Source organism: Pseudoliparis swirei, chromosome 13, assembly GCF_029220125.1.
Source record: "Pseudoliparis swirei isolate HS2019 ecotype Mariana Trench chromosome 13, NWPU_hadal_v1, whole genome shotgun sequence".
NCBI lineage: Eukaryota > Metazoa > Chordata > Actinopteri > Perciformes > Liparidae > Pseudoliparis > Pseudoliparis swirei.
Window position 1 is genome coordinate 12,256,791 of NC_079400.1, and position 27,445 is coordinate 12,284,235.

The 27,445-nt window shown below is 42.6% G+C and overlaps 1 protein-coding gene across 1 annotated transcript in view; it reads left to right on the forward strand.

The window, feature by feature from the left end:
* LOC130203268 (caskin-2-like) overlaps nucleotides 1-27,445 on the forward strand; it is a 58,017-nt gene that overhangs the window by 13,846 nt on the left and 16,726 nt on the right. The window contains exons 3-12 of the mRNA XM_056429254.1: nucleotides 5,789-5,840; nucleotides 12,437-12,534; nucleotides 13,539-13,684; nucleotides 14,124-14,219; nucleotides 16,832-16,965; nucleotides 20,213-20,321; nucleotides 20,569-20,677; nucleotides 20,871-20,965; nucleotides 22,545-22,662; nucleotides 25,979-26,089. Coding sequence (XP_056285229.1) covers nucleotides 5,789-5,840; nucleotides 12,437-12,534; nucleotides 13,539-13,684; nucleotides 14,124-14,219; nucleotides 16,832-16,965; nucleotides 20,213-20,321; nucleotides 20,569-20,677; nucleotides 20,871-20,965; nucleotides 22,545-22,662; nucleotides 25,979-26,089 — 1,068 coding nt within the window. The remainder of the gene's footprint in view (nucleotides 1-5,788; nucleotides 5,841-12,436; nucleotides 12,535-13,538; nucleotides 13,685-14,123; nucleotides 14,220-16,831; nucleotides 16,966-20,212; nucleotides 20,322-20,568; nucleotides 20,678-20,870; nucleotides 20,966-22,544; nucleotides 22,663-25,978; nucleotides 26,090-27,445) is intronic.

Below are 27,445 nucleotides of genomic sequence, written 5' to 3' on the forward strand. Positions count from 1 at the left end.
CTTTAAACTCGACAAATACAATTAGGAAGCTATCAATTATTAGACAATTAGGCTCTGGGGCGATCTAGGGTGTAAACCTTTGAAACAATCGCCACATCACCAGATAACCAGGGCCATCACATTCTTTGCTGAAAGTCTAACCACTTTGCTCGAGTTATTTTTGAAGTTGAAGTGCTCTGGAGTTTTGGTTTTGCTTCTTTTTTTCCTGGGAAAGCCGAAGCAGCAGCTCAAGCTGACAGAGGCAATCTCTCTCTCTCTCTATCTCTCTCTGTCTGTTTCTCTCTCTCTCTCTCTCTCTCTCTCTCTCTCTCTGAAAGCTGCAGGATGACTCTCTCTCTGTGAGACTTAACACCCTGTTTTTGTTTTTTTTACACTCCACACACAGGCGCACACTCCTCTGGGGATTCTGTCACCACCTGCCAAGGACGAATCCACGCCGTAGACAGTCAGCTGGGCTTTTACATTACAGTTAATTTAAGGACACCTTCGTGGATTATGACCCCAAATGTCTTTTTCCGACGTTTTAAAATCCCATTCAATTGTCCGTCGATCTGGTGGCAACAAACAAACAACAACAGCAAGTGTGTCGCTTGCGTAACTGTTTCTCATCGTGTTATTTGGAGGCCTATTAGGCATTCTGTGGGGCAGCTGGCGTGAAGCCAAGTCCCCGCTGTGCCTCGGCGGTCTGGGTCGAGGGTCTGTGTTTACCTTCCCCGCAATCACAGCAGTTAAATGGATGTGTTCCTCTGATAAGTGCTCCCCCTGATGTGGGCCTCACCTGACCACAGACCACAGAGAGACGGTGACCTGAAATGACCCCCTCCGTGTATATTGGTCTTGCGCCGGGCCGGGGGGGGAGGTTCTTCCCAACCCTACATCTCCTGAAGCAAGTGGCCCTTTCTGCGTGAGTTAATGAGAAGCCGGTGTGGTTGGAAGTGGAGTTGAATTCCCCGTGGTATAACTCCACGGAATACTTTCCGGATATAGAGGGGAAAACTTTAACACAATGCCAAGAAGCCAAACCCAGAAGTTATTTGTAATGTTTTCTTTAGTTTTTGTTGGGAAAAGTTTTTCCTGAAAACCTTTATTTTTAATTTTTAGAGGTGACATATTTCAGAACAATTTGCTGTTATAAAAGGCATTTTTCAGAAGTTAAAATAAGAGCAATAGTTTGAAAAGTCGATGCAATATTTTACTTTCATTGACGTTTATATATCACATCTTGTAACGGGATCGAAGTCAAAAACGCTGCCACGACTCGTCCGACAGAGGAATGGCGGGCCGCGTGTTGAAACCTGATCAATCCAAGCGACTCACGACTTCGCCGCTGGTTGGAGCGAAGTTCTACCTGACAGCAGCCGTTGTTGACGTGCCAGTCCTTTTCTCCGCCGGGTCGTTTGCAGATGCATCCAACATGGCTGCCCGCGCCAGCTGTGTCCTTCCTGATGAGCGCGGGATGAAAGGAGCCATCGTTGTGTTAGCCCCTCAATTCTGTCCCCCGACGACCCACTGTTGTCGAGCCATTATTGGGCTGATATTGTGTTGTTTGAACCCAGAATAATAAATGGAAATTCTTGAAATGTCATACTTATACAGTGGGTACGGAAAGTATTCAGACCCCTTTAAAATGTTCACTCTGTTTCATTGCAGCCATTTGTTAAAATCAAAAAAGTTCATTTTATTTCTCATTAATGTCACTCGGCACCCCATCTTGATAGAAAAAAAATATATACAGGACTGTCTCAGTTATTTTGATTCATTACAAATCAACTGAAATATTGCAAGCCTTTATTCTTTTAATATTGCTGATTATGGCTTAAGAAAACTCAAATATCCTATCTCTAAATATTAGAATATCATGAAAAGTATACTAGTAGGGTATTAAACAAATCACTTGAATTGTCTAATTAACTCGAAACACCTGCAAGGGTTTCCTGAGCCTTGACAAACACTCAGCTGTTATAAATCTTTTTTTTACTTGGTCTGAGGAAATATTAAAATTTTATGAGATAGGATTTTAGAGTTTTCTTAAGCTGTAAGCCATAATCAGCAATATTAAAAGAATAAAAGGCTTGCAATATTTCAGTTGATTTGTAATGAATCCAGAATGCATGTTTTTTTAATTGCATTACAGAAAATAAAGAACTTTATCACAATATTCTAATTTTCTGAGACAGTCCTGTATATATATTAAAAAAGAAAAACTGAAATATCACTGTCAACATGTTAAATGATATAATGTTTCGCGGCCGTGCAAAAAACCAAAGCAACAGACGCCTCTGCCAGCTGCGGTCACGCTGAAGGACCCGAACAACGGCCTGACAGCTCTTTTTGTTGTCGTCTTTTATTTAGTATTTACATTTTCCAGCCTCTAATCCTCCTCCTCCTCCTCCTCTGTGTTGTTTTACTCTGAAGAGGATCACCGCTAATTCGCACACTCTTCTGATCGTGCGGATCGTGTGTTTGTTTTCCCCCCCCCAAAAAACATTTGAATAGCGCCTTGAAGCGCTTGACAGCAACATGTCTTCCCCTCCGTTCACGTACAAGGTGCCACCTGCCCATCAGGGCCAGACAAACACTCAGCGTTTTTATTTTTCCGTCCAGGATGCTTCCGCTGTTCCCGAGAGGCGGGTACGGTCGCTCTGATCTCTGATCTCGCGGTTTTCCTCGCTTTGTTTAGTTTGGAGAAAACAACAGACGGCTTCCTTCGCTGGAAACTCTTTCAGCGGGGAGCCGAGTGTGTAATTTCCCTGCCTCTGCAAGAAAACACGATGCTTGAGATTCACTACACATCTGTTTGCACCAGCTCAGTCTGGGGGGTCGGGGGGGAGAAGGGGCACACACACACACACAGACTCCGAAGAGTCATCACGCTGGTACTTTAATTGATCTTGTTGGCAGAAGCAGAACCTGACTGATTTTTATGGAGAAGGAGGAAGGAGGGAGGAAGGAGGGGGATGGAAAGCAGACCGGGGGGGGGGAGCTGTCAGCTCTGTAGATACATGGTGGAGTAGGATAGCGTGGTGGGTGTGCTATGCGAGGAATGCCGCCTCGTGTTGTAACTGGAACTCCTGAAAGGCCCTGTTCTTTCCACAGCGCCGGGACGGTTCAGCCCCTTCCATCCGCCTCGGTATCAAAGTGCCTTTTTGTGCCTTCGGGCGCTTGTTTTTTATCTTCGAGCAGCAACAGCTCCACAATAGAACCGCGTGAGAACTTCCACGGGGCTCAAAACACGACGTGAAGCCCCGCACCGCTTTTGTGTACATTCATTTTTATCGTTTTGTAGAGAACCCCTCCCCCCCTTTCTCTCCAACTGGTAAATGTTTGAATACAGTTAAATTGGCGGTCCATGTTTTGTTTAAATTGTCATGATTTTGTAAGCGTGCAAAAGGCTTCATGGGAAGGCCGTGCATCAGACCAGCTTATCATTACTGGAAAGGTCCTGGAAAGATCTGTCAGTCGGAATTTTGTCAAAAGTATATATATTTTTGCATCGTTCTTCTTTTGACACTTTTTAAAATGTATTTTATTTTATGCACAAAAAAACCCAACTCCTTAGGCAATCAGAATATATTTCCCTTTACGACTTGAACATCAATAACCACGAGAGAAAGAGCTGCTGCTTAATCAGCGCTCCAGAGGGAACCCATGTCTACGCTGGGTATTCACAAATTACTTCATATCCTTTGTCATTTTGTTTTATATGGAACATTTATTCTGCCCCCCCCCCCTTTGATGATGTAATCCATTTTTGTTTTCTGCAAGTTTTGTTAATATATTTCTATTTAAAGCTACAGTTTGATTTACCTCGAATCGTTTTCATAGTATTGCCAATCAAACTGATTGATTATGAATCACATTGCTTCTCAGTATCAGAGACATAGGTAGCAGCAACATAACATACAGTCGGATGGACCAATAATGTTCATAATTAGGATGTTAAACCGTGAACATGTTCCAGGTACTGTGAATGTTGCTATCAGTTCCATTTGCCCTGATTGTATTCCTTTGCTCTGCATCCATATTATATTATATTATATTATATAATGTGATATGTACATGTATTACAGTTTCCTTTTTGGAAAGTCAGTAAATAGTGTATTTTAATGTATGTTTGTTTCCATATGAATGTCACACTTTTGCCAAAATTATTTGTGCGCTTTTATTTTATTCATGTTTTATTCATTAAGAATATTTTACTATCCCTTCCCGTTCCACCTCCAATGTCCGAATATTCCTCAGAATTAAAAGACCCATTGCTCCTTTAAAGGCAGTATAATTATATTGTTTTTCACAATGATTTCTGGCACAATACAATTATTCAAGTTATGTTTTTATTTCTTATTTCCAATCACTTATTGGTTTCGTCAGAATATGGTGAGATACGGCCATCAAATACCATCAGAGCTTCATTTCTAAGTGACATCATAAATGTCTTAAAACAACGAATGGAGACGATTATTGTTCTGCCAATCAACCGATTGATTTATTGATCGGCCGTTTCAGCACTAATTTCTACTGGTGGTACCGGTCTGAAACCTTCACCGCTGGTTAACTCTGCTTTTCTTTCTCTTCCTGTCTCTCTTTGACACACACACACAGACAAACACACACACACACACACACACACACACACACACACACACACACACACACACACACACACACACACACACACGTGATTTTCCACACCTAAGTGGGAGGAAACAGTGAGGGAGCTTGAGTGCAATGAATGGCTCAGTCTTCAGAGGCGGTCTGGTTGACAGCCGGGCCTCGACAGTAGATCCCTCTGCGTGAGAAGAGTTTCCAGCCCTCGTTGGGGGCTGAAGACTCCGTGTATGACGTTAGTTGGATATCTTTTTAGAATGAGGCTTTAAAGGTTGAGCCTGAGCTTTTGGGATGATGGCCAGATTTGATTGGTGTAGGTGATGAAAAGGAATCTAGACGAGTTAGTAGAAGTTTAGACTTCTACCTTTTTTAGTTGAAGTACATTTGATACAAATACGCATCCATTGCAAACCTAGCCTTCTGTTTGGATTCTGAAGGAACATATACTGGTTTGTCAATTAGTTTAATCAACTGGTTTTCCATTTGAGACATTGTGAACAGTCTGAAAGCATTTTTGAGTTCATAGAAAATATTGAGTTTCAATCTCTATCATATGTTTTTGGTTCACACACGTGGAAGCAGGACTAATGAAAGTGAAGATAGAGTGAAGTATGAATGAGTAAGGCATGGGACAAGTAGCAGTTTGTCCAAGGTGAGTGGGGAGTGGGAAAAGAAAGGGATAAAAAAACAACTTGTCCATTCTCGCTCACTGAATTATGCTATTTTTGTTCCGGGTGCTGCTGCCAGAAGAAAAAAAACTATTTCATCACGCCGTGATTATGTTTTAATTGTCGTTTGAGCCGATAAGACCAAGCGGTGTAGATGAGGTGGAATGCCACGTCTCTGCGAGCCAGAATCACTTTGTTTATGAATAATTTGGCTGTCAGATACGCTGAGAGAAAGAGAGAGCGAGGGAGAAAGAGGGAGAGAGAGGGGAAGGGTGAGGCAGCAGGAGCTGAGGAAAGCTTCCCATCCTGTCGGGGCTGTCAGGTTGTTTGAAGGAAGGGTGCGACGACAGGGAGAAGTGCAGGAAGAAGGGGGGAAAAAAACACACACTATGAAAACACGCGCAGGGTCCGGCAGGGATGGAGGGACTTCTGGAGCGCTCTGATGAAAAGATAAATATGTCACATGACACTAATGCTCTCTGTTTCCATTCCCTCCCTCTGTCTCCATCCAGAGCTGCTGGGCTCAGCCAAGAGACTCAACATCAACTACCAGGACTCAGACGGGTGAGAGGCCTGTGTGTGTGTGTGTGTGTGTGTGTGTGTGTGTTGTGTGTGCGTGCGTGCAATGTAGGAGTCACTGTGTCTTGATTGACGTGCATATTGAAAGAAAAAAGAAGCCCAGCCTGGGCCTCCCGTCTTGTCCGGAGGCTCCAGCGCCGCGTGAATCATAACATCGGCCCACACATGTTTCGACATATAGCGCCGTCGTAGTCATCGTCTCCTTTTCAAACACGTCAGAAATTACAGGAAATTTAGTTTGAAGCAAGAATTCTCATTTCTGATAAATGACGACTCATCTGTTAAACCGGTTTGAGTTCAGAGAAATACTTTACTATGTTCTGAATATTCAGTTAAATTCGAAAAACCTTTTTTTCCCTGCCATACAAACATCACGTGACGCTGAAAGGCCGTCGCTAAACCTAGACGTCAGTGTCCTTACACCTTGGAATCGGGCCTCCGTGACTTTTGCTTCCTCGTATCTATGCTTTCTGATAGATGCACGATGGCCTCACAGCCATACACTCGCTGTACAGGGCGACTGCGGGTCAGTGGTCAGCAGGTCTGTCTTTCAATCAGGGGGTCGGCGGTTCAATCCCCGCCCTAGTCGATGTGTCCTTGAGCAAGACACTTAACCCTGAGTTTCTCCCTGTAGCTGAGTCTACGGTGTGAATGTAAGTCGCTTTGGATGAAGAGCGTCAGCTAAACGTAATATACTGCTGTATGATATTTTGGTTTAGGAAAAAAATAGCGCTGCCAAAGCCTGGCAGTAATAAACACTTTGGGGGAGCATCCTATTATTTATTCATTCCTCCCTGTTCATGCACTGTAAGCAACACAAACCGGCAGCTCGGGTTCTCATTGGCTTGAACAGACGACACCACATCCCCCCGACCCGGCTCCTCTCCATTGGCTCCCTGCTTGTTTTTAGAAATGGATGTTCAAGATTTCACTGATCACTTTTGTGTAATGAGCCGGCCTGCAGCCTGAGACCATCAGGCCTGATGAGGCTTACATCATCACAAATGTCTCTTTGAATCACTTCTTAAAACCCATTTCTACTGCTTTGTTTTATTGTTGATATTATTATTTAATTTGACGAACTTATTTATGTATTTACTTGTATTGAATAGTTGTATTGTTTTGTTTATTGTCCTGTTTTATCAGGGTTTGACCTTCGTTTGTCACTGCGGAGCTTTCTGTTGTTTTATCGCCTTCAAAGCACCTTTTTAAAGGTTCTATATAAATAAAGTTAGAATTATTATTTACCATTGATTCACTGTCAACGGTCCTAAATATCAATGCTCACAGGTAACGTTAACATAGGTGACATTGAGTTTCACACAAAGGTTAGTTAATTTGTCACACATGAGAATAATACCTGGCGTCTCGTTCTTTTACTAGAAGCACCTGGGTCCAGGTTACAAGTTAAAACACTGATGGGTGACGAGGTACATCTTGCACAGACTCACCATTTTTAAATAGCCGAGCTTTAATTCACAGAACCCAGATAATACAAAATAAAATGTGAGCCCAACAACTGAGGAAGTGCAGACGTTCCTCTGCTTAACCCTCCTTGTTACCTGAGGGTCAATTTGACCCCATTCAATGTTTAACCCTCCTGTTACCTGAGGGTCAATTTGACCCCATTCAATGTTTAACCCTCCTGTTACCTGAGGGTCAATTTGACCCCATTCAATCTTAACCCTCCTGTTACCTTTATATTTCCTGACATATTTTACCCTTGGGGTCAATTTGACCCCAGCAATTAAAACCTCCAGAAAATTATTTGAATTAATATTGTTTTCCAAGTTTAAGTGTGAGGTACTTTATGTTTGTTCGTTGACTACCTAATTAGCCCTTTAAATATATAAAAAAGTTGATATTTCTTATATGTTTGACACAGTGAAAAACAGCCTGGGGTCAAATTGACCCGAAAGAACACCGACGTTAAACATTGAATGGGGTCAAATTGACCCTAAGGTATCAGGAGGGTTAAAGAAAAGGGTTCAGCATGTCCCTTTATTGAAGATGATGTCACAGTGATGAGAAGAGAATCCAGCACACAGTGAGCGCAGCAGCAGCTTTTTCTTTTTTTATAACTTTTTATTTTGCATTTTCCACAAACAGCATTCCTTGACATCGAAAAAAATATATATATATATCTACAACAAAATAAAATCAGCACACATCCAAATCCATCCATATCCACATGAACACCCGCCAAAGATTCCCACTCATCCCCTCCCACATGTTTATACCCTCCAAGAGTAGGACCCAATGAGGAGGGAGGGAAGGACCAAACAATCAAACTACATACCACCAAATGATAAGCATGGAGTACAAAGTAAAATAACTAAAGAAAGGTAAAAAGCATTAATGTGAAAAGTACAAAATAAATAAATAACAAATCAACAGACATTCATTTCATACCCAGATTTTTCATAGACCTCTTTGTTTTGCAGTTGCACTGTATGTGTACAACCTCAACCCCTCTCAGTTATAACATCTACATCCAATATCGACTCTAGATATAACGTCACGCACGCCCATCTTCTTGTGAAGATATCTAATGTCATTTGTAGTTTTGCAGTCATTTTTTCCATTGTATGGACCTGGTTTAATCTCTGTCTCCACTGAGTTATGGTTGGTGGTTTTGCATCTTTCCAGTTCAGAGTTATTGTTTTTCTGGCAATCATTAAAAGTATACGTAGAATATACCTCAGATTGGTGTCCCCTAAATCTCTTGGTATAGACCCCAGCACATATATTAGTGGATCTGAGGGTACCTCCACTTCAATGATTCTATTGATTTCTTTTTTTATATTTTTCCAAAAACCTTTGACTACTGGGCAGTCCCAAAAGATATGCGTGTGATCTCCTATTCTTCCACATTTTCTCCAGCATAATGGAGCTGAAGGATCCTTCACATATGAAGAGATTACAAGAGGTGTATTAAAATATCTGACGTTTAGTTTCCAATCAAATTCTTTCCATAATTGCCTATTGATTCTTTTATGACATTTGTTGCACAGATCTTCCCATGTTGCATCTTCAATTATAACATTTAATTCCAATTCCCACTTTTCCTTGATGTTCAATGTATTTTGTGTTTTGTCAGCTGTAAGCCTTCTATATATGTGGGAGACGTGGTTTTTAGTTGGAAAGCCGTTTTCTGCTATACTAATAAAATAGTCTTCCATACATTAGGTGTTTTTTTTTACAAACTGTCTGTCTTTATGGTTTGTAATGTAGTGTCTCATTTGAAGGTATCTATACAGGTCCTTTCCTTTTCTGGGTTTTCTATTCTGCCAGATGAATTTTGAGATAGTTTATTTAACATATTGATGATGGAAGGTACTACCACTGCTGTGAGAGACTGAAACAAAAGAGGGAGGGTATTCATTTTTCTTTCACCGTCTCCCACTCGACCAACAAAAAAAAGAAACGTGTCAGGTCATTTTTTATTTGTTTGATTAACTTATTGTAATTGGCATCAAACAGCTGTGTGAAGCTAGGTGTAATATTAATTCCCAAATATCGAAATCCTTGTTTAGACCAGTGAAAGGAAACATCCTCATTCAACTGTGTGGGCCAGATTCCAGATATCATCATCGCCTCTGATTTGTTTTCATTAATTTTATACCCTGATACTGAGCCGTATTTGTGCAGACACTGCATAAGTGCAGGAATGGAGAGAAGAGGGTTTTTTATAAAAAGAAAAATGTCATCTGCAAACAGAGCTATTTTATGGTCCGTTCTGCTTTCGTCCACTATTCCTTGAATTAGTATATTTTGGCGTATAGCTTCTGCAAGAGGTTCAATACCAAGTACAAAGAGGATGGGTGACAGTGAATCCCCCCGTCTCACACCCCTCTCCACCGTAAAAAATTGTGAGCAGTGACCATTCACTCTGACTCTTGATCTTGGGTCTCTATACAACAAGTTGATCCAGCTAACAAATTCTTCGCCGAATCCCATCTCTATCAATGTTTGTTCCAGGAATAACCAGTCAACTCTATCAAATGCCTTTTCAGCATCTAAGCCGAGAAGCATTGAGCAGCTTTTTCAAATGTTGTACACACACAAAATAATGTGGTATGAAATGTTGCGTGGACAATTTTTAGAGAGTTTTGAAGATGCAAAAAAACAAGCTTTTTTGTCTTTTTGTTTATCCATCCAGTTTAATTTTATAATATTGTTTTAGCTGGAGCGAAGAATCCCCCTCTGCAAAGCCTGTGTGTGTGTGTGTGTGTGTGTGTGTGTGTGTGTGTGTGTGTGTGTGTGTGTGTGTGTGTGTGTGTGTGTGTGTGTGTGTGTGTGTGTGTGTGTGTGTGTGTGTGTGTGTGTGGGTCGGCCGAGGCCTGCGACGTGTATCTACATGCAGGGTCAGCGCAGTGCGTGGGAGGGGATGCACAATGGGGGTGTTGAAATTAAACATGTCCAATACTTGAGTGAGTGAGTGTGTGTGTGTGTGGCACAGAGAAAGGGGTTACCTGTGATATATGAGATCGGTGCAGAGGGGATGAAAAGAGAAGGGGAAGGTGAGCAAACAGGCGCCTGTCACTGAGTCAACACCACCCCAAGACGGATTGAGACTGTGTGTGTCTATGTCGAGAGGGGGGCTGTAGGTGACTCCGGATATGGACGTGGTATGGTCTGGTAAAGTAAACACACACGTGTGTGTGACTGTGTGTGTGTGTGTGGCGCTGAGGGGCATGATTGACTAAACAATCCAGCTGATAAGATAAGCCCATTCACGGTCTGGAGATCCCTCTGATTCCATATCGGCACAGGCCGGCGTCTAAATGTCAGAATGTCTAAGCTGGGCGAACCTCAATGTCACAAAGTGAGATAACTATAAACCAACACATTGCAGCTCGGTCAGCGGCGCTCTGGGCAGGTACCCCTCTCACTGCGTGTCAGTTTACACTCTTTTCCATGCATTGTGTCTTTTTTTAACACAAACTTCCATGTTCACAAGAAGAACATATAGTTTCATGCGTATTCATACGGTCTCTTTTCAAACGGCACTTCAGGCGTAGGTTTACTTAGTTTTTAGGTTCATTTACACAGCATTACTACTAGGTTACGCTGAGGCAGGGGCGTCGTTAGGCTTATTTTAGGGGGGCTTCAGTATGATGAATATAATCCCCGGGCACTAGGACCTTGGGGAGGCTGCTGCGCTGACTGTCTCACTCTGCCTAGTAACGTCTCTCTCAACAACAGCCAAGAGTGCAGGTAGTTACAGAATGTGGCTAATAAATATATATATATACAGGACTGTCTCAGAAAATTAGAATATTGTGATAAAGTTCTTTATTTTCTGTAATGCAATTAAAAAAACAAAAATGTCAGCATTCTGGATTCATTACAAATTTTATTCAAATTTGAATATTTCCTCAGACCAAGTAAAAAAAGATTTATAACAGCAAAACAAAATCAAACATTTGAAAATGTGTTTCCAGGTGTTTTTCAAGTGATTTGTTTAATACCCTACTAGTATACTTTTTCATGATATTCTAATATTTAGAGATAGGATATTTGAGTTTTCTTAAGCTGTAGTCATATAATCAGCATATAAAAAAGAAAAAAAGGCTTGCAATATTTCAGTTGATTTGTAATGAATCCAGAATGTTTTTTTTTTTATTGCATTACAGAAAATAAAGAACTTTATCACAATTTATATATATATATATATAATAAATATATCGGTAGTTGTGAACAATTGTTAGCTGCTTACATTTAGCTTTACGTGAGGCAAATGAAAGGGAAGAGTTAAAAACTGTCTCCATTGAGCAAGAGTGTGAACGAGCAAATCCAAACTACAAGAAATAACTATCGATATCTTTGCATTAATATATATTAGTATTGTATTTTTTCCATTGAATGGTATATTGGACACTGTACTACTTCATCTTTATCGCCCTGTCGCCCAAAGCACAAAAAGCCGCCATGTTTTGAAGTGGGAATACGCAATTACAGACTGGGCACATTCCCGCACACCCACATCCATTTACTTCCACCTTGGTGAGGAATTAACGCATTCCCTTTCCCCTCACCCAAACCGTAGCCATCACGACTAAATGGCAAACCCTCACCCCTCAACTCAAACTAATTGCAACCTGATACTTTAACCAAGTCTGAACCAGCCCAAAATTTCCTCAATTTCCAGGAATGTCCTCACTGTAAAGGTCTCAAGCTCAACTGGTCCTCAAAAGGATTGATGTACAAGTACACACAGACACACTTGTCTCCTCAGTCTGAAGTGGTGATGGATGAATGGGGGCACGCTCTCATAAAAACACACATACATTCTTATCTGAGAACAGTTCGTAATTATTACACACACGCTATTATACACGCGCACGCACACACACACACACACACACACACACACACAGGCGCACACACATGCCATCTGAAGTTTTGATGAGAGCATACACACACATTATATCTTCGTCTGGAGTTATGAAAGGGGGCTGACGACCTGCTGTAAAGTCATCAGCATGATTTATGAGGCCTCTCATCTCCGTGCCTCTGCTCCCTCTCGCTCTCCCTTAACCACCCTCCCTCTCTCTCTCGCCTCTCTCGCCCCGTAGCTTCTCGGCGCTGCACCACGCCGCTCTGACGGGCACCACGGAGCTGCTGTCGCTGCTGCTGGAGACCCAGGCCACCGTAGACATCAAGGACATCAACGGTAACGCCACGGCAGAGCCGGGCCAATGTCGGCAGATACAACTACAACTTGTGGAAAAGACAAATTAAAACCAGGTCCACGTTTTGGGAAGTCAATTGGGGTTAAATTGAGTCTGAGACCTCCTCAACAGCTTTTTGACACGGTTGAAAATAAGTTTGACCCATATGAATAAATATGATTCACTTTGAAGTTACACAGCAGCGCCACAGCAAATACCTTCAGACTCCAAGCGGAACGAGTGTAGTAGCATGTAGAATCGGTGCTGGAGTGGCAGCTCTTGATTCACTTAATACAAACTGTTCATTTCGATGCCGAAGAGCAAAACCTCCGATCTAAAAAAAATCAGTGTTTTGGGAATACAAAAAAAGGTGTTGTTTTCTTCCATGATTAGCTTTGCATTCTGTGGAAGGTTATGTTTTTATCGCTGTGTATTTATTTATTTGTATGTGTGTGTTTGTGTGTTATTCGCATAACTCAGAAAGTATTAAACCGAATCGCATGAAATTTGCTGGGTTGATTGGTTATTATCCGGGGACCATCTGATTCGATTTTGGGATCGATCGGGTGAAGGGTCAAGGTCAAGGTCATGAAAAGGTCAAAATCTTCTTTTTACCATAGCGCGGTCAATTTTTATCCAATTGGCAAGCAACTCATGCCAAAATGTTCACATGACTCTCATGCCAAGTACCAAAAAAGTGGCTGCGGCGAAGGTATGCGCTCGACCGAGTGCCCGTTCTAGTTCTATTTGTTAAGGATACCCAATACAAAAAAGGTTAAGTACAGAAAGGCGGTTTCCCCCACTTTTCCTGGATCATTTAGGAGATGTGAGGTTTTGCACCCCACACTTCCTTCGATGGAGCCTTCCTGCTTCGAGCTTTCTGTTCAAAGCCCCTGAGGACTTTATGTTCACGTATTCAAGGATATCATGACTGATTTAGCTTATACACATCTCACTGCCTTCCTGTTCCCATCTCACGGGCTCTATCCCGTGTTCCCGTCTCTAGGCATGCGCCCCCTCCACTACGCGGCGTGGCAGGGCAAAGCTGACTCCGTCCTGTTGTTGCTGAGAGCCGGAGCGTCAGTCAACTCCTCCTCCAACGACGGACAGATGCCATTACATCTCTCTGCTCAGTACGGACACTACCAGGTGGTGAGTTCACACACCTGCACATGAGCTGCAAGGCATTGCCGGTCCCCTGAAATCCAACCCCCTTTTGTATCCCGGCCGGCATTGTCCGCCAACAATACCGGTAATGCCGCGACACTGGTTTCTCACAAGAGTCTAAAGGTATCGAACGCGCACACATTCCTTTCCTCCAGCCTCATCCCTATAGCTCCTAGAATCTCTTAATGGAGAGATACCAACACCTGAAGCTGTCGTATAGCCCACATGGAGGTCTGACCCCTTTAGTACGCCATCAAACAAGATGAAAAGACGATCCTCAACAGAGCTATCGTATGTTCCTCTCTCCAGCTCCAAGAAGGAGCGTCAACGTAGCGTATTGCTGGGAGGACTGACACGCGAGTGCATGTGCATATACACACAAGTGAGTGTCACTTACGTCATGCTCTCTCCCTTTCTCCCCCAGTCTGAGATGTTGCTGCAGCACCAGTCCAATCCCTGCCTCATGAACAAGGGGAAGAAGACGCCTCTCGATCTGGCCTGCGAGTTTGGGAGACTGAAGGTATGCAAATATTGATAAATATAAATAAAAATATATTTTTGAAATATTATTATTGTAGCCCCCCGCAAAAATCTAAATGATATATGATTAATGAATACATAAATAAATATATATGATTAACACGCCTCCAATCGATTGTAGTCCCAAAAAAACCCTATATGATTAATATATATAGATAGATATATATATTCATAAATATATATACAGTATATATATGTATATTTATATATATATGATATGATATTCAATTCAATTCAGTTTATTTGTATAATTTGTCTCGAGTGCTTTACAATCTGTGATGGACAGATGCAATAGATGTAATGTGTACAGAAGGACAGATTTAGAGTTAAAATACATTCAATGAATATGACAGAGTGTATGAATAGTTCATAGTAGGCATATTCCGAATTCCACGACCCAGACGATCCATCAGGCAGATGGGATCTATGCGTCTCATGGGTCCGATGACCCCCATGAGACGTAAAGTCGAGAAAGCAGAGTTAGTAACGTGTGATTGAGAGATGAAAATTCATCCTTAAGGAGAGAAAAAGGAGAGAGGTACTCAGTGCATCCTAAAACGGCCCCCGCAGCTATAAGCCCTATGCAGCATATCAAGGGGGACCAAAGAGGAAGGTCTTAAGTCTACTCTTAAAGGTGGTGACTGTCTTCTTCCGGACTGAGTAGTCCCGCATTTAGTGAGCGTAGCTCTCTAGGGGCAATAAGATATGATGGAGCATCACCAATCAAGGCTTTGTAGGTTCAGTCTCAAGTAACGAACGCTGAAACAAATTTTTCTGCATCTTTTGAGACAAGATGCCTGATTTTTTAATACGTAGATGAAAGTGAGATTTGCTTTACGTGGAGTTTCTTTACAGTGGTGTTGGATGCCAGGGCAATGCCGCTACAGAATCCACATCACCAGATAATTGATAAATTACTTCGGTTTGTCTGAGTTTAACATCAGAGTTGGTTGCTCTCTCTGGTTTTAATTAACGTTGGTGGTTATCGAGGCGCCATCGCTTACAATACAAACTGAGATCGATCTGATAAACAGTCTCTGTAACAGGATGTCATGGTCAATGGTGTCAAACCAGGACAGAGAGGAGTCCTTTATCTGCTGCCATTAAGAGGTCATTTGTAATTTTCACCAGTGCCGTCGGTGCTGTGGTGTTTTCTAAATCCTGATTGAAATTTCTCAAATAAACTATTATGATGTAGAAAGTCGCACAACTGATTTTACACTTTCTCAAGGATCTTGGAGAGGAAGGAGGTTAGAGATCCTCTGGATCCAGAGTGGGCTTCTTCAGGAGAGGTTTAATAACAGCCACCTTGAAGGGCCTGTTAGCAGAGACACATTGATAATATCTAATAGAGAGCCGCCAATTAAAGGCAAAGCGATTAAGCAGCCTCGTGGGATGGGGTCCAAGAGACAGGTAGATTTGTTCAAAGAAACCCATTCCACTTGAGGACAGATTGGCACAAATCTTTTCATTAAAGAAGTTCATAAAGTCATTACCACTAAGGTTTATAGGAATGCTCGGCTCCACAGATGACTCTCTGTCAGCCTGGCTACAGTGCTGAAGAGAAACCTTATGTTTTATATGTTTTAAGACTATATGATATTCCTTTATTCGTCCCACAGTGGGGACATTTCAAAAATCACAGCAGCGGTGCACATCAGAGCATCAATGAAAAAATATATACAACAATACTAAAAACTAAATACTATTCCTAAATATACAGGGGGAAAACAAAGTAAAGTGCTGAGTAAAGTAAAGTGCAGAGTTTATGTTTGATTGCAGCCCTCAAGGTGTATGTTCCTCACTGCCAATATTAGCATCATTAATACAAGAATATCGGTACGAGTCTTTAAAACCTTGAGGCACAAAAACGAAGATGTTTTACAGAGTTACAACACATTCAATGAATATGAGAGAAAGAGAGAGACCGTGTAGTGATTGGCCTTTTTCCATGCAGTCCTTCTAATCCAATTATTAGCATGTGAAAACACCCTATTCGGCCCTTTTTTTGGATGGGGGATTGTCGATGTCAAAACACGAGCCACGGCTTAGATGAAGTGACCCAGAGCTAAATGAAGCTTGTATGAGCGAAAGCAAAATAGGCTTCAGTGGCTCTATTTTGGATGCACGAGTTCACGTTAAAATGATTGTACACTGCAGTGTGTTGAGTCTGTCTAGGAAATGTATAGCTGGCCCTGTAATTCAGAATTAGACACACACACATTTCCTACGCCTGTTAAATGTTCTGTCGTCAGGTTTTGAGTCTGCAGTTTAGCCGTGAGAGAACAGAAGGCTCTGGGCTGCTTTGTGACACAGACTTTGTGAGTGAGTGAGTTTACTATGGTATATTTAGACGGCCGCTGAGTCGTGGATAAGCCTCTCTGTACTAGCTTGTCCCTTTATATATATATCTATACTGTAAGTCACCATATATATTGTTTCAATCCTCCTATGTTTACCTCCAAACCCCATGGCGTTGCAGTTACATTTAAGTCCTCCTAACGCTGTATTTCTTGCCCCGATTCTGCCACCACTTCTGTTCTCACGGCTCACACTTGATGTTCCTCGTGGCGCCTTTTGATTTCTCCTCAGGTGGCTCAGCTGCTGCTGAGCAGCAACATGGTGGCCGCGCTGCTGGAAGGGGCGAGCGAGCACGAGAACGCGGACTCTCCGTCCACCACGCCTCTGCACCTGGCGGCCAGGAACGGACACAAAGACATCATCAAGTAAGACCACAGCACGGTGTTGGAAATGCGTGGTCCATTTGGGCCCTCTCCTCTTCCCCACAGCTACTGCTCTGTATGCCAGCAGCTGCTGCTATAACTGGACTTACATTTATGTTTTTACTGCAACCGCTACCCTCATAGCCCGGGCCGTCAGCGCTAACCATGAACTGTATATAAGAAGTCGTGGCGTCACTGTGATGTTAACCATTGTTTTTGTTATTCTTGCTGTTGCCATCTTGGTTTTTTTGGCAACCTCTGTGGCAACAACAGTAACGGTGGAAGCAAAAGCAGCTTACGCTACCACTGGTACTGTTGATGCCACCATAAAACAACACAGTTATAACTTGTTCTCCGACAACAGCTATATTTACTGCTACTATACGATCGCCTTAACTATGGGAGTCAGTGCTAATACTCCTACTGTTCCTGCTACCACAGTACATGTTGTGTTACTACTGATATCACCCCGATTATTGCCATTATCACTCCACAGATTACCGTATGCGTGTCAGACTTTAATATTCAGGTGCTCAACATTTTGCCTCAGGTAGCTTCATGAAACACAAGCAGTGACCATCTCACCGATCAAAAAGAACAAACTATACTGCAGTGATACTTAATCCCAGTAAATTCACAGTTACCAGAGAGAGAGAGAGAGAGAGAGAACATCTGTGTAAATATGTATGTGCTTAGCATAGAGAGACTCCACCCTGCCTCTCGGGCGCCGGTTGCTAACCATTATCGGATATCTTTTGCAACACCGTCTCCATCCTCCTCTCCTTTTCCTGAACTTGGGACAATTCATAGTCGTGAAGGAGGAAAGACGAGCTTTCAACACACGAACGTGTGAGGAAAAAAAAGATGGCTGCATTAGGACACAAGTGTGTTCAGAGTTGACTCGGCATAGTTTGCCTGTGATCTCCCACTGAGGGATTAATGTCTCCTCAGAGTCTCCGTCTCCTCCACAGCAGACGTCTTATCCTACTAGAGAGGTTTTCTGGGTCTGGTTAGAAACTTAGAACTGGAGCTGCACACGTGCACACAGACAAGCAAGAGATACCATTTAGTCCCAGAGAAGATGTGAGACATTGTTGTTGTTAATTTAGTATCATATATACTATGTAAGGTCAGGTGTTTTAATTGTGATAATAATAAAAAAGCCAAAATTTGGAATTTGATCCTGAAAACCGAAGGAGCGCCCATGTTGAGAAGCTGTGCCACGGCATATTCTAAACCTAATGTACACATTTATTCACAGTTTATGTAGAGTATTTGTTTTCGTACAATAACTCACCACTGCAAGAACGCGTAGGTTTCATCTTTGCTCATTAAGACATCTTTCTGGAGTAGAATCATTTAGTCTTATCTTAACCATTAGGACCACTGCCAAGAAAAAGAGGAATGTCTTAGAATAAATTATAATTCTACAAAGAAAAATACTATTTTTGGAATAAACCTCTTACGAGACTCCATTGTCGTCGTCTATCTTCGGCTTATTCTTGTAATTTCTATTTTTGTGAAGTTGTAAAATTACAAGAAGAGTAAGATTCCAAGAAAAGTTCCAGTTGTTATGTTACAGGATCCTTATTGTGATTATTATTTACAAACATACCACTTTACTCTTTTAATTCTTTCTGTATTCATGTTTTTCAGAAAACTATGAAAAAAAGAAAACAAAAATATTTCGAGAATGCCGTTATAATTAGTGCTGTGAAAAATAACGCGTTAACTCAGTTAATTAAATTACAGGTTTAACTAGTTTTTTTTTTTTTACGCATTTAACGCATGCACAGAATGAGCTTCCAATCCTTCTGTTGTTGGTCGTCGGGACGAAAAAAAAGTCACTTGCAAAATGAGCTTCCAATACACCACTTCAATCTGAACTCTGTCCGCTCTCATGCAGACGGTCTGTTCATCGGTAATGATCCTTCCGCAGGTTCACCTACGGAAACCTTGTTACGACTTTTTTTTCCCTGTAGATCAGGGTCTCAACACGTCGATCGCGACCTGCCAGTCGATCGCGGCGTAGTGTTGGTAGATCGCATGACATTAAAAAGATTGGCCCGCCCCCTGACATGTTCTCTATAGCACGTCTTTGTTCTTTTATTAAACTAAACGTCTGTTGTTGATCGTATCTCCACAGCAGCATGTCATTTCTGTCTCTTCGTTGCGTTAACACTTATCGATCTCCGCTCGCGCTCCACAGAGCTCCGTGCGCGCATCGGGACCGAGCAAAAAAAAAGTCACTTGTCAATCTGTCCACCTGTCCGTGTCGGTGAGGTTTCAGTTTTGCAGCGGTGTCCCCGCCGTCCCTTTCATCACGGCCCAGTTCATGAAGAAAACCCACACAGTCAGTTTGCCTCAGCAGCTGCTAGAGGAAGACTAGAGGCCTTTAGATTGTATCATGGTGGAGTTCATGGTTGACAAACAAGAGAAACATGTTCTGTTTAACCCTCCTGTTACCTTTACATTTACTAACATATTTTACCCTCGGGGTCAATTTGACCCCAGCAATTAAAACCTCCAGAAAATTATTAGAATTAATATTGTTTCCCAAGTTTAAGTGTGAGGTACTTTATGTTTGTTTGTTGACAACCTAAATAGCCCTTTAAATAAATAAAAAAGTTGATATTTCTGATATGTTTGACACAGTGAAATACAGCCTGGGGTCAAATTGACCCCAAAGAACATCGACATTAAACATTGAATGGGGTCAAATTGACCCGAAAGGTAACAGGAGGGTTAAACATTCTGTTTAGGATGAAGATGTATTAATGTTCCATATGGAAGAAAACTGCTAAATAACTGCTGAGTTGCAGCACCATTGTATAGAAGAATGTATAAATGTATATATCCGTCTTTTGTCATAAATCTCTATGTTCTCACAAAATATACCGAGAATATCGGTAATATGTGATTAATCATGATTAATCCACAAAAACCTGTGATTAACCCGATTAAAAATTTTAATCGTTTCACAGCCCTAGTTATAATATTTATTTATTTTAATTCTGCGTCATAGTAAACAGAGGAGACGATGGGTCAGCTTTGAAGTTTGAAGTTAAAGTTTAATTTGATTCCATTATGGATTTTTTCTCCTAAGATTACCGTTCAGCTAAATTTCTTAGCGTTTGGGCGGATGAGGGGGGGGATATGGCTTAATGAGATGTTGCAGATGTCCGTAACAGAGGAATCTGTTTCCCGAGCGGTTGCTCACGGCCTTACCCGATTTGCTTTCATCACCTAGGCTGCTGCTCAAAGCCGGCATCGACATCAACAGAGCCACCAAAGCCGGGACGTCTCTGCATGAGGCTTCCCTCTACGGCAAGACGGAAGTAGTGCGGCTGCTGCTCGACGTAAGCCGAGACGGGAAGCATGTTGTCGTTCTGCCGATGTGGGGTTTTAAAGGCTGGCACTGATGTTTCTACATCGACGGTGTAGTTTACAAAGACAACAACTTCACAACGCAATTGTTATCCTTTAATAAAGCTGGGAGGCCTTTATGAGGCAGGGTTTTGTTATTGAACTGAACCTCCACCCCACAGTAATCCCACGGCGTGTGTGTGTGTGTGTGTGTGTGTGTGTGTGTGTGTGTGTTTCTAGGCGGGCATCAACGTGAGCATGCGCAACACGTACAACCAGACGGCATTGGACATCGTCAACCAGTTCACCACCTCCACAGCCAGCAGGGAGATCAAGCAGCTGCTGAGAGGTGAGGGGCTTCTTCAAAACACAAGTGTTCTCTTCGGGACTTTTATAAATGCTCCTTATGAAGTGGGGATTTCTCTTGATGGACACAGAGGCAGAGGGAACAGTGTGGAGGAGGGGCTTGCTGAGTGGCAAAGAGAGGGGTCAGAATGATGGTGTGTGTGTGTGTGTGTGTGTGTGTGTGTCTGTCTGTGCAGAAGCCTCCAGCTCTCTCCAGGTCAGAGCGCTGAAGGACTACTGGAACCTCCACGACCCCACCGCCCTCAACCTCCGGGCCGGAGATCTTATTATGGTAATTGTGTTGTTGTTTTTTTGTGTGTTTCTTGACGAAATAACCCTTCTCTTTAATGGCTGCCTGTTTCAGTAAGTTGGCATCAACCCGGTTGCTGCCTGATTTGTTTTAGGCCATTCTCTTGCTTCATGTCTTCCAGTTAAATTAACAGCTGTAATAATAACTTTTTTCTCTCTCCACCCTTTGTTAGCGTCGTTTGCAAAGTACTTTATTCATTTACATTGTGATTTAAAGATGACAGAGGGGGTAATGCTTTTGAATTGTGTGTACACGTTGAAGGAGACTGAAGATGAATCCCCCCGTGGAAAGAAAAAACAAGTTTTAAATCAAAATTAAATTAAATTTTTCTATTTAGATTCAAGACATATATTGGAGAAAAACTAAAAACACTAAATTATGAACTATAATTCTTTAAACCTACATAATCCTGAGCCTGGGCGTGCAGGGCAGCCTCTAAGGAGACGCAGAATACAGAGCAATGTATCACACTGGTCTGAAGACTGAATGATGTTTGTAAACCCACACCACTCAGTTATAATGATCCCACTCCTGTGAGGAATTAGGTGTGTGTCACGGTATGCATTGTTAAAACATCGCAACTATGACCTCATCCTCCAGGTAGCCCTTTGGGTGTTTGTAAAAAGAGAAGCTCGTCTGCTCAGCGAGACTCGAGCCACACGTCTTCTCCTCTTTTTAATGGTTACATTCACGCAATCTCATTTAACAATTGTGCATGTTTACTTTGCTGCGCCTCTCCCAAGAGACGGCTCGCCGTGTGCTTAGTTCACCACGGTGACCGCGCAGTAATTACCGTAACGCCGGGTCACGTACAGGTGAACCTCGATCCAGACGGGAACTACTTCAGCCGAAATCCATTCAAGTCATTTTCACCCAGACGGGACACAGTGTAGGGAATTACACGGCGAAGACTTTGTGTGAGGCTTGTTGGGATTTGTGTGGGATGTTTCGGGGTAATTTAGTGTGCCCTGAGCACGGAGACCACAGCAGAGGAACAGGCACAGACCTGCTGCCGGCGCTCTCTCATTAACGACTTGTTATCGCGTTCCCTCCCCCTCCACCCACACACACACACACACACACGCATCACATCGTTGTGTTTATGTGCTTACTGCTGTGTATTTCGATATCTTATACCCAAATCATTGTGTCATCCCAGACTCCTGTACGGACTCGTATATTGTTGTGTGGAGGTGTTTGTTTGTGTCCTCCTCACATTGAGGAGTGTCCTTCCAGCTCATTGCCTCTCTCATGATGGCCTTAAAAACATGCCTGGAGGAGTCACACGCGTGACATGCGTACTTAGCGTCGGTGTGCAGTTGACGAGGGAAAATGTTATGAAAGCAAACTCCTCCGAGTCCCAACTACCCCCCCCCCCCCCCCACCCACACACACACACACTTTAAACAAAGTCTTCCCGTAGTGTGCTAATTAGCTTGAGTTTTATGTCCCATGCTCTCGTCTTAATGTGGTTGTGAATCGCCGCGAGGCTAATGCTGCTCCTGGCGACGCACAAACATCTCGGTTGAAAACGTGCTTGTGGTTTGTTGCTCGGCGTCAGGTCCTGGAGCAGCACTCAGACGGCCGCTGGAAAGGTCACATCCATGACACCCAGCGGGGGACTGACCGGGTGGGCTTCTTCCCCCCTTCGGTGGTGGAGGTCCTCAGCAGGCGAGCAGGTAGACAAACAAGCAGCTCACACATGCACGACCTACGCCGCTCCACGCCACACTACAGGGTGCATTTGACTCCTCTCAACTATGTGAGGCAGTATATCATTATACATGATAATATACACTACCGTTCAAAAGTTTGGGATCACCCAGACAATTTCGTGTTTTCCATGAAAACTCACACTTTTATTTATCAAATGAGTTGCAAAATGTATAGAACATATAGTCAAGACATTGACAAGGTTAGAAATAATGATTTGTATTTGAAGTATTAATTTTTTTCTTCAAACTTTGCTTTCGTCAAAGAATGCTCCTTTTGCAGCAATTACAGCATTGCAGACCTTTGGCATTCTAGCTGTTAATTTGTTGAGGTAATCTGTTGAAATGTCACCCCACGCTTCCTGAAGCACCTGCCACAAGTTGGATTGGCTTGATGGGCACTTCTTGCGGACCATATGGTCAAGCTGCTCCCACAACAGCTCAATGGGGTTGAGATCTGGTGACTGTGCTGGCCACTCCATTACAGACAGCATACCAGCTGCCTGCTTCTTCCCTAAATAGTTCTTGCACAATGTGGAGGTGTGCTTTGGGTCATTGTCCTGTTGGAGGAGGAAATTGGCTCCAATCAAGCGCTGCCCACAGGGTATGGCATGGCGTTGCAAAATGGAGTGATAGCCTTCCTTATTTCAAATCCCTTTTACCTGGTACAAATCTCCCACTTTACCAGCACCAAAGCAGCCCCAGACCATCACATTACCTCCACCATGCTTGACAGATGGTGTCAGGCACTCTTCCAGCATCTTTTCACCTGTTCTGCGTCTCACAAATGTTCTTCTGTGTGATCCAAACACCTCAAACTTGGATTCATCTGTCCATAACACCTTTTTCCAATCTTCCTCTGTCCAATGCCTGTGTTCTTTTGCCCATACCAATCTTTTCTTTTTATTGGCCAGTCTCAGATATGGCTTTTTCTTTGCCACTCTGCCTAGAAGGCCAGCATCCCAGAGTCGCCTCTTCACTGTCGACGTTGACACTGGCGTTTTGCGGGTACCATTTAAAGAAGCTGCCAGTTGAGGACCTGTGAGGCGTCTATTTCTCAAACTAGAGACTCTAATGTACTTGTCTTCTTGCTGAGTTGTGCACCGGGGCCTCCCACTTCTCTTTCTGCTCTGGTTAGAGCCCGTTTGTGCTGTTCTCTGAAGGGAGTAGTACACACCGCTGTCGGAAATTTTCAGTTTCTTTGCAATTTCTCGCATGGAATAGCCTTCATTTCTAAGAACAAGAATAGACTGGTGAGTTTCACATGAGTCTTATCGAACCCACAAATGTGATGCTCCAGATAATCAACTAGCTCAAAGGAAGGCCAGTTTTATAGCTTCTCTCATCAGCATAACTGTTTTCAGCTGTGCTAACATAATTGCACAAGGGTTTTCTAATCAGATGTTAGTCTTCTAAGGCGATAACACAATGTACCATTAGAACACTGGAGTGATAGTTGATGGAAATGGGCCTCTATACACCTATGGAGATATTTCATTAGAAACCAGACGTTTCCACCTAGAATAGTCATTTACCACATTAACAATGTATAGAGTGTATTTCTGATTGATTTAATGTTATCTTCATTGAAAAAAACAATGCTTTTCTTTGAAAAATAAGGACATTTCTAAGTGATCCCAAACTTTTGAACGGTAGTGTATATATATTATAATAATGTACATTCTTGACATTGAAGACATTAGTGCCGATCCTCATTCACAAGTATCAGCCTGCACAGTTACGTTCTATAGGAAATTAAAGATGTTTTGGATTTGGGAAAATGTTGACTGAAAACTGCAATTTTTATTATTCTTTTTACCTTTTTTCAGTGATGTACTCCCTCTGAAATATGTTTTTTCAGCCGAGAAGTGCAAAGCATTTTGGGTTGAAAAAAATATGTAATACGCAGCATTTTGTATATCATATATAATGTATACAATTCAGTTTATGAACTTACACTTATATTTTATTGAATATTTATTAAGTAACTATTTTCAAAGGCTTTTTTAATAGATGCTCATTAAAAAATATATTTTAAATAAATCTCACGTACCCCCGAGACTAGAGGGCCTTCATGTACCCGCAGGGGTACACCTACCACCATTTGAGAACCACTGCCTTAGATAATGACCAAATAACTTAAAGACAACACTTTTTTATAGTTTAATTATTATTGTGTTATTTACACAGCCTTCGTCTCAACATTTAGTTCTGCGGGACATGTTTTCCTGCAGAAGGTAGAACTGCTGGCCCCGAGGTCACCGCAACAAGTACCTGGTCACCATGCGGCGCTCTGTCCCAGTGCCCGGTGGAAGCCCTCATACTGGGGACTTGCCACAGTGCTGTTAGCAGGGCTCACCCAGGGTGTTGGTTATAGATCTGGGCTAAGAATATATCTCGACACTTGTACACAAGCAGGATCTGTCATGTTGGCATGTCGTCCTCTGATCACTGGACGCTTCAGCACGCTTGTAAATCATCTGATTTAATCCCTTTGAATAAAAGGAATATTATCCCTATGCTTGTTCTGCAGCTGTAAAGCCACTGACATTCAAACAGCGGGACAGCGAGGGCTCCAATATTAGCTACACACACATACACACACTAAAGCTAAGCTGGAACACTTCATTTCAAGGTCCTCAACAAGCCAGGAAACACACACAAATGTAGATATTCATACATGGAGACACACATTAATAGGATTACTAAGGCCAGATTGCAAAGTGTCAGCTCAGCGCTAAAGCCCTCACTCTGTGTGTGTGTGTGTGTGTGTGTGTGTGTGTGTGTGTGTGTGTGTGTGTGTGTGTGTGTGTGTGTGTGTGTGTGTGTGTGTGTGTGTGTGTGTGTGTGTGTGTGTGTGTGTGTGTGTGTGTGTGTGTGTGTGTGTGTGTGTGTGTGTGTGTGTGTGTGTGTGTGTGTGTGTGTGTGTGTGAGCTATGTGATAATGTCAATGGTGTCAGCAACTGTGGACCAACAACACACAAAGGAACAGTAAGCCCTATAAGCGTCGCTGGTGATCTTCCATCTCTTTCAGCCTCTTATGCAACACCAGTCGGGGATTTACGGTGAACTTGCTGGTTTTTTCACTGTTGTTCCAAATACTCAATAAACAAGAATATTTGAGAACGTGTGTTCACAATACTTCAAACGGGTGTTTTCTGTTGCCGTCCTACAGTCTGTTCCCAGTCCTGTGATTGCAGTTCAAACACACATGCATGTGCATGAACTTCTTTGTCTCACTCGTGCATGCCCTCCTCACCCAAACCTGTCTCCCTGACCCTAGGGGGCACTCTCTCCCGGCAAGCCTCAATGCCGAGCCAACGGCAACACTTAACGTCCAGAGCTCCTCCCTCAAACCATGATGACTCATACACCCTTGGTTATGATCCCGCAGGTAAACACACACACACACACACACACACACACACAAATAATAATAATACAATGGTTCTGGGGTCCCTCATCTGTTTGAGGTGACTTATTTCTTGTTGGAAAGTCAATCAAACAAATACAAAAAAACAAAACAACTAAGAGAACCAATAGGACCACAAAGAGACACGCTACAACCTCAAAGAGACAATGTACGACCTCAAAGAGACAAGCTCTGACCTCAAAGAGACAATGTACAACGTTAAAGAGACACTGTACGACCTCAAAGAGACAATGTACAACGTTAAAGAGACACTGTACGACCTCAAAGAGACAATGTACAACGTTAAAGAGTCACTGTACGACGTTAAAGACGCTGTATGAACTCAAAGAGACACTGTACAATCTCAAAGAGACAACGTACGACCACAAAGAGACACTGTACGACCTCAACAAGACTAGCTTTAACCTCAGAGACACTGTACAACCTTAAAGAGACACTGTACAATCTTAAAGAAACAATGTATGACTACAAAGAGACACAGTAGGACCACACAGACACTGTACAACCACAATAAGTCTCAGAAGACTACAAACGATGCGGATTGCAAACGTTAGTTAGTAAATAGTTTTGTAATGTATTGAGTGAGTTGGGGAGGGAAGAGATGAAGCATCTGACTAACTCTCAGAGTACTTGATGATGGTAGAGGACAGCGGAGTGCTGCTGGGCGGTGGTTATTCAAGCAGAGGGATATTATCAGGGATCCAGGGCCTTTGCACCTCCTCAGCAGCTGAGTTGACCTCAAAGCGTGAATAGAAAGTGTTCCACTCATCTGGGAGAGATGCCGACATTACCTCAGCATTTCTGGTTGTGTATCCTCTGATGGGTCTTAATCCAGACCACAAGTGTCTGGTGTTGGATCCATGGTAGTTAGACTCCACTCTGTATTGTCTCTGCTCAGCACATACTGGACATCCAGCAGTGCAACATGTCCGTCCGTGCTTTAAGTTGCACAGACTTCCCCATTAACCCACGGTTTCTGATTTGGGAATGTCATCGCCATGATCTGTGGCTTCATCCTACGTTTCTGATTGACATTTCCTTGCTTCTTGTTGTGTCCCAAAGCTCATCGTTCTGCCTTAAGGCGAATCAAGAAGCAAGGAGGCATCCGAGTAGCCATGAGCAAGTTCACTTTTTTACATCGGTTATTGTCACATACGAGGCGGATAACTCCTGAGTGTCTGGTTTGACATGATTTACATTCTACCTGAGATTTTTAGCCTAATAAATAATTCCCATTGTTCAAAAGACACCAATGTTATATTCTGGGTGATTTTAAAATAATGAATTCACAATCAGAATACCAATAAATACAAATAA